This window comes from Sinocyclocheilus anshuiensis, unplaced genomic scaffold, assembly GCF_001515605.1.
Source record: "Sinocyclocheilus anshuiensis isolate Anshui unplaced genomic scaffold, SAMN03320099.WGS_v1.1 scaffold1240, whole genome shotgun sequence".
Lineage (NCBI taxonomy): Eukaryota > Metazoa > Chordata > Actinopteri > Cypriniformes > Cyprinidae > Sinocyclocheilus > Sinocyclocheilus anshuiensis.
Window position 1 is genome coordinate 1,343,687 of NW_015542555.1, and position 10,794 is coordinate 1,354,480.

General features: G+C 36.8%; 2 protein-coding genes across 2 annotated transcripts in view; both read right to left on the bottom strand.

The window, feature by feature from the left end:
• The window catches only part of pdia8 (protein disulfide isomerase family A, member 8), an 8,797-nt gene extending 5,791 nt beyond the window's left edge, over positions 1 to 3,006 (bottom strand). Inside the window, exons 1-5 of the mRNA XM_016494051.1 lie at positions 2,740 to 3,006; positions 2,310 to 2,388; positions 1,076 to 1,193; positions 889 to 996; positions 559 to 688 (exon numbers count right to left, since the gene is read on the bottom strand). Coding sequence (XP_016349537.1) covers positions 559 to 688; positions 889 to 996; positions 1,076 to 1,193; positions 2,310 to 2,388; positions 2,740 to 2,900 — 596 coding nt within the window. The 5' untranslated portion in view covers positions 2,901 to 3,006. The remainder of the gene's footprint in view (positions 1 to 558; positions 689 to 888; positions 997 to 1,075; positions 1,194 to 2,309; positions 2,389 to 2,739) is intronic.
• A 302-nt stretch (positions 3,007 to 3,308) lies between these two features.
• Positions 3,309 to 10,794, bottom strand: part of gon4la (gon-4 like a) — a 17,166-nt gene continuing 9,680 nt past the window's right edge. Inside the window, exons 18-27 of the mRNA XM_016494053.1 lie at positions 9,423 to 9,552; positions 9,174 to 9,321; positions 8,943 to 9,059; positions 7,426 to 8,820; positions 6,359 to 6,452; positions 6,102 to 6,202; positions 5,586 to 6,002; positions 5,266 to 5,447; positions 4,016 to 4,118; positions 3,309 to 3,704 (exon numbers count right to left, since the gene is read on the bottom strand). Of these exons, the coding sequence (XP_016349539.1) occupies positions 3,588 to 3,704; positions 4,016 to 4,118; positions 5,266 to 5,447; positions 5,586 to 6,002; positions 6,102 to 6,202; positions 6,359 to 6,452; positions 7,426 to 8,820; positions 8,943 to 9,059; positions 9,174 to 9,321; positions 9,423 to 9,552 (2,804 nt within the window). The 3' untranslated portion in view covers positions 3,309 to 3,587. The remainder of the gene's footprint in view (positions 3,705 to 4,015; positions 4,119 to 5,265; positions 5,448 to 5,585; positions 6,003 to 6,101; positions 6,203 to 6,358; positions 6,453 to 7,425; positions 8,821 to 8,942; positions 9,060 to 9,173; positions 9,322 to 9,422; positions 9,553 to 10,794) is intronic.

Sequence of the window (10,794 nt, forward strand, 5' to 3'; positions counted from 1 at the left end):
TTTACATGTATATATTTATATTCATATAATTTATATTATATAAAAATATATTTAATATATAAACATAACATATTATTCGTAAATATATACATGCGTGTGTATTTATATATACATAATATACATAGTGTACACACATATATTATGTGAACAAAATCTTTTATTTTGGATGCGATTAATCGTTTGACAGCACTAAGTGTAACCATTCAGCTTTGGTTTGTTTGTCCTGTGGCACTCTTTTGTTTTACGGAATATATGCATTGTTTTCTGTGCAGCAACGTTGTTGTCTTACAACATGTTGCCATTGCACTGAATTTTATGAGGCAGCAGCAGAAACATAGGAAGCTGAAATGCGCGGCTAGTCTCAAAATTTAAAGAGGTGTGTAATATTTTAATAAAAAAATCTTACATATTGTGCCTTTAAATTAATGTCTAATTTAGTGAGCTTCTCCCAAATGACAGAGATGAATCTGACATCAACAGCAAAAGATATGTGAAGTGTTTTCACGTTTAATATGGATAAGCCTATTTATTTTGCTATCCTAACTAAGACCCACTTACTCATATTTGATGTCATATTTCTTTCCGAGCTCTAGGACTGTGGTGTGAGCAAAGCGGAAACTCTCCCTCATTAAACTGGCTCCTTTAAGAAACTCAGAGACTTGAGAACTGTCAGTCCCTGAGAAAAATCCTGAGAGAAGGATATATTAAAGAAATATAATGCAAGACATTACTAATAAAATACGTATTTTCCATCTATCCATCCAAATTTACTGCATTCATGCATTCAAATTTATATCATTCGAAATCTTGAAATTACATTTGCATTAGATGTTTTCAATCTAGAGAAGAAATAATAAACACATTTTAGAGGCCATAAAAAGCACTTACCAACTATGCTGGCATCAAAGTTGTTGATAAAGTTCTCCAGGTCATGCTCACTATGCAGAGGCACAGAATCGGGCCCGGCCAGTTTCTTCATGAGGTTCACGATTCCCTCTGTTTGGAAATGATACACCCACAATGGCATCACCAGCAGATTTGCTATTGCATTTATGCCACACATCATTAAACATACCGGCGGAGCGTGGCCCATCATATGAAGAAGATTCCTGTCCGTTCCGAAATATTTTGAGCGTTGGGTATCCAGTGACCCCATAGCGTTTGCAGGTCTCTGTATTAGTAGTGCAGTCCACCTGAACAAAGACCATCATACATCCTTAAACCTCTGAAGAACACGCAATGCTCACATCAATCTCTACTCAATCCCCTATTAACATTACTACATCACATGAGGCTCCTTAATACTGACCACTAAGATCAGTTTCCACTAAAGCAATATTGCAGGTTCAAAACTAGACTATAACATAATCTGGTTTTACCTGTGCTGGTGATCACCACATGAAATTATTCAGACTCAGTTTGTAAAAGCTACAATTGCATTTATAGTAAAGCACTTACTATGGAAGTCTATACAGAGAAATATCCCTGTTACTTGAAATAAAACATTAAGTTAAATAAAATAAACACACACACACACACACACACACATGTTGGTTTTTATGGTTTATCAACATTAACATTTTATCTCAAGCTAGTTGCCAAGGCAATTTTATGTTTCTCATTTTTATTTGTAGTTTAATTTAATGTAATAAAACTAAAATTGAAATAAATTTTTTTATAAAAACTAAATATAAAAAAAAAAACACAAAAATGACTAAAACTTTAAAATTAAAAAGAGAATGGGAAAAAAAAAAAAGAATAAAAACTATAATAGTATCTCAATAATACTTAAATAACACTGATAGATGGTTTAAAAGCAGGAATGTGAAGCTTGCATTTTTGTTAAAGTATTTCAATTTGTTCTTCACTACTTAAGGTGTTAATTGAGCTGTTGTCTAAATCAGAAAGATGAACTTGTGTGTGATTAGCTTTTGCTTTTTCTGGTATCCTTGCACATGTCATGTAATAGCCACTTTATGTGGTCATGATTCACAGCAGACATTGAAAGATTAAAATAGCTTTGTCATAAATTTGCTCTAACCTTATTTGTGCAATCTCACAATATTTGTGACTATACTTAATGTCTACAAAATAGTGAATACGTATATTTATCCTAGGGCAATATAATATTTATCCTAGTGCAATGCCTTGCCCCATTGACTTCCATTGTAAGAGCATTACCGTAAATAATTTTTGTTTTCACAAATTTGACAGTACTGTATCATGTAGTTATCGGCAGCATGTCACAGACACTGTCAATAAAGCCTCAGCTGTATCGAACCCAAAATATTCCTAACATGCAATTATACCTTGGCTAAAGTTACTGTTCCCTTCAGTCGAGTAGCAGCAGTTTCAAACTCCGGAGCAAGTTTCTTACAGTGACCACACCTGAGAAAATACAGAGCAGCAAAACTATCAAAACTCGGCAAGGCTGGAAAACATGACGGCAATGGTGAACGACGCTTAACTTGCGGTGATATAACAATGATGGTGTTACTTATTCCAGGTCTCAGGTTTCTTAAAACCTTACAATGTTTTATCAAGATGAAGAAAGGTGGTCATGAAAAGCGAGTTTGATCGCGCAGTCAGCTGTATTGAGGTACCATGGACAGCGCGCGCCATCACATACAGCAGCTCTGAACTGCGAGTTGCAAACGCACGCAGACCTTCTTTATTATTTTACAACAAAATGTTCTTAACTGCATATCTACACGTGTAAATGAATGATTATTCTCTTACCATGGGGCATAAAACTTCACCAGCAGGGTCTCGTGCTCGGGCGCGATGTAATCGAAGTCTGCGTCTTTGAGCTCGAGCGCATCACTGCGTCCACGCGCTGCCGAGCTCCACACACAGAGAGCTGACACACACAAAACCCCGCGCAACATAAAACTGTCCATCAAGGCAGGACGATGGAATAATTTCCTATTTGCAGAAACCAACGCTAAAGTAAACAAACGCGCATAACCGGGCGGTTTCCACCGATATGTGTGTGCTCGTGTGAGGGGCGGGATGAAAACACAATGCGTCACTGAAGTGAGCGGTGATTGGCTAGTAATTCTACAGCTGATGAGGTGTAAAACGCTCATTGGTGGATTTCTCTGTCAATCAAAGTTCCTCCTGGGAGATTGGGTTATTGCACTATTACAGTCAAAAAATAAAATAATACTCGACGTATTCTTGATCATAAACAATTAAATAATTTATTTGATATATTCCTTAAAATTTAAAGATATGCGCAACCTTCATATAATTATTATGAAACCATATTAATAATAATTAAGACAATTCACTGTAATTAATGCCTTTGATTTAGGCAGAAAAAAATATTTTTACATCCCCTAGAAAAATGTAACACTAACTCCACAATTAATGTCTTACTACTGTTTTAAGCTTGTGCATGCCTTCAAAATCAAGAATCATAAATATGTTTTTTACCCAAATTTCTTAATATCACACGGTGTTTCTTTTGTTCAAGTACTTCAGGAACACAGATTTAAAGTGTTACATTGTTTCTGCTTCAATTCAGGCGTCAGGTCCAGCCTGCACGCATCCTTCAAGTCTTATTGTTCAGCAGATTTTTAATGTCAGTCTGGTTCATCTTCTATCGTGCCGGACTGGATCTCTGTGTCCGACTGGCTTGCGTGATGTAACTTGCTGGATTTGTGGAACAACTTAATGAGGTCTTGAAAGCGCTCCAAAACCTAAGGAGAAAAAGGAAACATTGGTTGTCTTCCAACTATGTGATTTATAACGGTCGACCTGACAGCAGTATACACTGGACTTCATGAAAGGTTTACTGCATACTGCTGAGGAAAATGTTTAAGATCAAGAAGTGAATCTCAGAAAGCCTGTCTAGGACATATTTTGCCCCAAAATAAAAATAAATGATATTTCGCATCGAGTCCATTTTAAGGAATGTTATGATTTCAAGTACATTTTACTCTCTAATGTGAGATACGACCTGGTCATGATCTTTGAGAGGAAAAGCCTCTGAATGTGAAAGAAAGCAAACCTCGTTGGCTGTTTTGTTGCCAAGCTGGGCTGCAATGGCATGAAACGTGGCCGGCTTGGCTCCTCTCCGCTGACAGGTGGTCAGTATTACACGGTCTGCCTCCCTTTTTATCACACAAACAAAACACAGAAACATTCATTTCATACCATGAATATACATTTAAATGTGTGCTCAAACTTCAGTAGCGGTACATAGCTACACAATAAACAGGGTTGAGTAAAATTCTGAAATGAAGCTTTGGTTTCCTTTCAATTAATTATTGTGAGTTTGAATAAAACTGGCTATAATTCACAGGATTTTGAATTGAAATTTTAGATGGAAAAACAGGTAAAGAAACTACTGGTCTGTTACTAAAAGAAACAGTCACAGATTTTAATTATTCACCATAAGTGACAAAATATAACAAATTTGGACTAATTTTGACTACCGTTCAAAGTCTGGGATTGGTAAGATTTTTAAAAATGTTTTTGAAAGAAGTCTTTTATGCTCACCAAGGGTGGATTTATTTGATCAAAACATTATACAGTACAAATAGTAAAATTGTGAAATATTATTGCAACTTAAAATAACCATTTTCTAATTGAAAATATTTAAAAATATTATTCCTGTGATCAAAGCTGAATTTTCAGCATCATTACTGCAGTCTTCAGTGTCACATGATCCTTCAGAAATCATTCTAATATGCTGATATTTCTGATTATCATCAATGTTGAAATCACGTAAAATTTCTGTGGAAACAGTGACAGATTTTTTTCAGGATTCTTAGATGTTTATCAAATAAAAATAAATAAAAAATGTTTTATTTGAAATCTTCTATTACATTATACATGAATTTACTGTCACTTTTGATCAATTTATTGAAACCTTGCTGAATAAAAGTATTATTTAAAAAAAAAAAACACATAATACACACAGAACACCCTGATTAGACATATTTCTCTCTCTATATAGCATCTGGTTTAAAGTGAGACCATATGTGATGATCTTTTAGCACTTACATTTCCTTACATTTCATTCAATTTTCACAAAATTTCTAATTTGAATTTTAATTCTGCATACTGTTTGTTATCTCCATTTACTTTCAGGAGTTGAACTTAAGTTTAAAGGGTCTTTCTGATTCAATTCTGAATTGCACACAACCCTGATAACAGCAAAACAATATATATATATTTCTGAAATTGCATGATTTACAGTCAAAAACTGGAAATATTGCGTAAAGTCAGAAATAAATGTTGCACAACATTTCTAACCTCGTCCAGAGGACTACTTTTTTCCCATTTGGTGTGCGAGAGATATTCTTGGCACAGACTGAGCTTCCTGTAGAGTTAAATGAAGACTGTTCACTGTCCACTGAGGAAGATTCAGCTGCCTTCTTTTTTGACTCTGTTGCCACACTGTGTTTCTTGGCCTTGATCTTTTTTGTTTCTGCCATCTAAGAGAGAAGAGGATAAAACAAACAAATTACATTATGATTATGTGGTATACATAGAATTCAGATGGCTTGAGATCTTTATGAACACTGACTATATAAGAAAAGTCAACAATGAGAGAAGTTCTCTTCATGTGATACCTGAACATGTTTATCTCTTTTTCTTCTATGTTTAATGGCTGTTTTGACTGGCTCCATTTTTTTATCTGGTAAGACAGTTCTGATTTGTTGACATGCATGGTTTCCTTCCAAGCCCTGAATGGTTTCCACACTGTCTGCATGATCCTCATCTTGCACTTGTGGGTATAGCTGCTTAAAAAATTCCCAGAATGCCTCCAGCATGTCGGTGTGATCACGGAACAGCAATTTTAGTTGAGCTTTCATCTGAAAAAAAAAAAAGGCAGCGAAATCCCGAAGCAGCTCAGGCCAGTCGCTCAGCACAGGCTTGAGTCTCGTCAGCAGCTCTAGTGACGTGCGACTTTCTGGATCCTTAAACTCGGACAGAACACGCAGGAACTCGTCCACTTTCCCAGGCACCATCTGCAGCACCTCATACACCTGGAGGAAAGACAGACAGAATATTAGACGGATATAAAATGGACCTGTCACAACATAAAAATGAACATTCATATTTGTGTGCATTTAAGTATTTCTTGCCTTCTCTAGGTAAGCCTGGGCAAAGGCGACATCTTTAGCGTCTCTGTAAGGATCGTCATCAGATGCATCATCATAAATGACCAAAGGGCTCTCCACAGAACCTGTGAGCGCCACATTTACTCAGTTTCGATTTAGAAGGAATAAACATGTCTGTAAATGTGTCTGCTTAACTATTACAACTAATGTTGCAGCTATAGAATTCACTGAATTCACAATAAAATTGTTTTTTAGACTCCTACATATTGACTTAAACTCACTTGCAGGTTGATGGTTTGATTTTCCATCATCTGAACTTCCTTCCTTTTCAGATCTCGTCTTTGTGGCCAGATGTGAGAATTTCTCAATGGTTTTCTGGTGTTTACAATGACAAGGTTAATCAAACATCTCATAAATATAAAATGCATGAACAGGAACAGCTATTATTGGGTGAATCTTATAAAAACAAGCCCCTAAAGTAAAAATGAGATATGCAATATCTCACAATAATATATATGTGACCCTGGACCACAAAACCAGTCATAAGGGTCAATTTTTCGAAATTGAGATTTATACATCATCTGAAAGCTGAATAAAGAAGCTTTCCATTGATGTATGGTTTATTAGGATAATATTTGGCCGAGATACAACTATTTGAAAATCTGGAATCTGAGGGTGCAAAAAAAATCAAAATATTGAGAAAATGGCCTTTAAAGTTGTCCAAATGAAGTTCTTAGCAATGCATATTACTAATCAAAAATTAAGGTTTAATATATTTACGGTAGGAAATTTACAAAATATCTTAATGAAACATGATCCTTACTTAAAATCCTAATGATTTTTGGCATAAAAGAAAAATCTATAATTTTGACCCATACAATATTTTTTTGGCTATTGCTACAAATATACCCTAGCGACTTAAGACTGGTTTTGTGCTCCAGGGTCACATATATATATTGCATAGAAGCCTATTTTGAATTTTTTAGTATGTTAGAAAGTAACATATACTTTCATGACAAATTCTTCTTATTATAACATTATTATGTAGACATTATACAATTGTTTTGTAATTCCCAACAGACAGGATGCTTAAATACTTAAAAACTTATAACAAATCATATAAAATATGTAAAAAAGAATAATCAAAATGATTTAAAAATACAAATGCACCTGTATATAAAACTTTCATTTATATATTTTATAGAATAATAATTTATTTAATAATAATATCAAATACAATTATTTTTGTATTACAGCATGAGAGTTTTTTTGTGTTACAGTAAAAGAAAAAAAACAGAAAATTAGTATTCAGTATAAATATCTCAAAGAGTATAAAAAATGATCTGACCTGAAGCTCTGGCACAAACAGGACATCTGAAACATCTCCACCTGTTTCCTCCTCCTTCCCCATCAGCCTATTGCTGCCTTCCCTTTCTGTTGTGTTCTGCTTCTCTAGTTTCTCTCTCCTGCCCAAAACCATCTCCATGTCAGTGTCTTCCTCCTCAATGCTGGCCGTCGGGCTCCCGGAGGATTCAGAAAGTGTGAGAAAAAGCTCTCTGGGGTCCTTCTCACCACACTCTTCCACCTCATTCTCAATCAATCCTCCACCATCACTATTCAGCTCTTCCTCTGCTGCTGTGGTTTCTTGTAAGCACTCAGTAGGATCATCAAGAACGGATGTCATCTTTGGTGGACCTCCTTGTGGCCCATCAGTGCTTTGGAAAGTGTCTGGAGTTCTCTGTTGCTTCCTGAGTTTTATCTCTTTGCTATTCAGAGCTGAAGAGTGTTTCAAGGTTTGATCTTGTCCAGCTATCTGATGGCCAAGGCTGCTGCTTGCAAGTACGTAGCCTGGAGGAAGGAGAAGAAACCGATTTAGAGGTTTTTGATGTACTTGAGCTAGAACAGAGTCCCTCGGTATAACTTTAAGCAGAGTGCCACAACGCTGACTAACGCGATCTTTAGCCAGTGGGGTGCTGAATGTCTTTATGATGGTGGTGGGACATTTTAAAGTGTTGGGAAGCGGAGGTGGTTGAAGAGTAATTATGAGGTTTGACCCTCTTGGTTCAATGTTAGAGGTGACTATTTGTGCAGTTTGATTCACAGCTATATGCTCTGGTGGCAAAGCAGCAGGTAAAGTGATGATTACGTCCCCCTGGGTTGCACCAACTTGAGCTCTCTGTGGAGAACCAGAGACGCCCATTGGTGTTCCTACAGCATTTTTCACAGGAACAGTCCTTGAAGAGCTCAGTTCGGGTGTGAATGGAACAGGCGGTAAAGTGACGACTGCTCCACCTGGGTTTTGTCCCATCGGAGGCACGTTTGACACGTTAGATACTATGAAAGGCCCATTCATAGCTCCGTTTCCAGACACACATGACCTCAGAACCGGTGCGAGATGAGAAGGGTTTGAAAGTGATGGACACGGAACTGTGATCGTTTTTGGTAAAAGGGTTGGTAACTGGTTCAGAAACACTTCTAGTTCCTCAGCTGACGGGGGAGGTTTTAAAGGCTTGGTGGATTTAGCAGTCTTGTCGTTTTTCTTTTTGCAGGAGCCAGGTGAAGATTCAAGTGTCTGAGCAAGGTCCTCAGGAAGGCTGGGAGGGTAACGCATGCCTGGAGAGAGGCTACAGTGTGCTCCTGGACCTGGAGACTCAGTGGCTTCTTCTGCTGGATTGGGAGTCTGGGAGTTTCCAGATGGTTGGTTAAACATTCTTACAAGCTCATAAATGCGCTTCAGGTTTTTCTACAGAAGAGAAACGTTGAACATTACACACATAAATCAGATGCTTACCATTTAGGAGCAATGAATGAAGAACAGAAGGACTGAAATGACAAAAACAGAGCAAGATTATAAGCAGTTATTACCGAGAGCCAATTAGGCATGAGGCTCTTTTCTCTCTCCACCGGGGGGCGATGGTCAGAAGGACTGACCCTCTTACAGGCCAAGGGCATGGGTGGGCATTTTCCAGTCACAAAGTATGTCTAAAAAGCATGGTGAAAAAAACATCCCATTTACCGCTGTTCAGTGAATTTTCACGTGTGAAATCCAGTCATTTCAGTAGGAATCCACACGATACACTGTGTTCATTCACTCACCTTGATGACGTTGGGAAAGGGCTTATGACACGCATCACGGATGTGTGAATTTAAACTGATAAAGCTCCTAGTAGCAAGCAGAAAGCGACAAGTCATCTGCAGTGGGTTTAGGGTACTTCTTAAGTGCTTATGACCTAGAACAACAAGACTGAGGAGACAGAGAAAGAGAAATAACATCAGTCAACAGTGTGGTTTGAGTATCTTTTATAAGAATGTGCAACGATTCAGGCTGATGCATGACTCGAGTACCAATCTTCTGCTGGAGTAAACGGCCCTTTGAATCTAGAAGGATGCAGTTGGATTGTAGGAAGTAGCTCTGGGTAGAGAAACACCGGTCGTGTCGCCATAAGCCAGGCCAAAGAAGCAGGAAACTGACATCCTACCCAAAAAAGCATGCAAACAGAGCGTAAAAAGATTAACTCTAGAAAGTTTACATTTACAATTGACAAAAAAAAATTTTTTAACTTTAAGGCTGGAATACACAGTACGACCTTTGCTCCGGAAAGTGTATGATGCGTAGCGTTTTAAAATCTGTTCAGATTTTGTAGGGTTTAATGCAGGTCTAGTGCATTATTGTTTCTCAATCACTACTACAATCAGACATTAAGCACAAAGCAAAAGATTTTGATCTGTAGTTTAACTTACACTGATCAAATCTGGCTTTTAGACAGTGAAGGAAATATGTAAACAGGGTTTCTGCAGGACTTTTAAGCTCAAATTTAAGACTTTTTAAGACCTGCACAAATAAAATTAATACCATATGAACGGGGTAGGGCAATGTCTATAGTAACACATTAAACTGTAAAATGACTGTAAAAAGCACGATTCTTCTTCTTATCGATCCACCAGTTCACATTTACAGCTCTGTGTGTTTGCAGGGTAAAAACATGGGTCGATTTTCACATTGGTCTGAACAAAAACAACCTCAATACTGTGTTCCTGCAATACTGGAGGCTGCCGTTTCAAGACCGCATTTCTACTAAAATAGCACCATCTAGCCAATTCTATTCCAACAGAGGAGACCTGATTCAAACATCAAACAAACAGATGCAAAGACTAGATCCATGGAAACTATTCATTTTTTATCTTTCCATCTTATTTTTTATGTAAGAGCCGGCATGAGCTTGAGTGTGTGAGGCGATGTCAGCAATCTCCTTTTAGCCTATTTAGCTGTGCAAAACAGTTCACTGTGCTGCTGGATGTTGTAAACTATTTTTTGTATTCAAATTATTTTACATTTATTAATGTACTAATAAACACACTAATTTGTACCAACTTTGTGTCATTTATTTATTTTATTTGACACCAAGGTGTATGCCATGCCTCTAAGCTTTCTTACTCGTTTTGCTAATGAACGTTTCTTATTTATTTGGTTATATATTATACATGTTTACTTAGCCTATTTCCAGTTTTGTATATTGTATAAAACTTTATGTAAGTTATTTGTTATTTTATATTAGGCATAACCTATAGCATGGTGTATTTTTATTAGTTTTGTTAATAAAAGTTCTATGTTTTATATATACCCTAAAGTGAGTTTGACGTTGTATTTGTTGTTGCATTCAAGCAATTGACGCCGAACTGCCGCTAATTCGAAAGTGAAAGTAAAATGGGTGCAAGT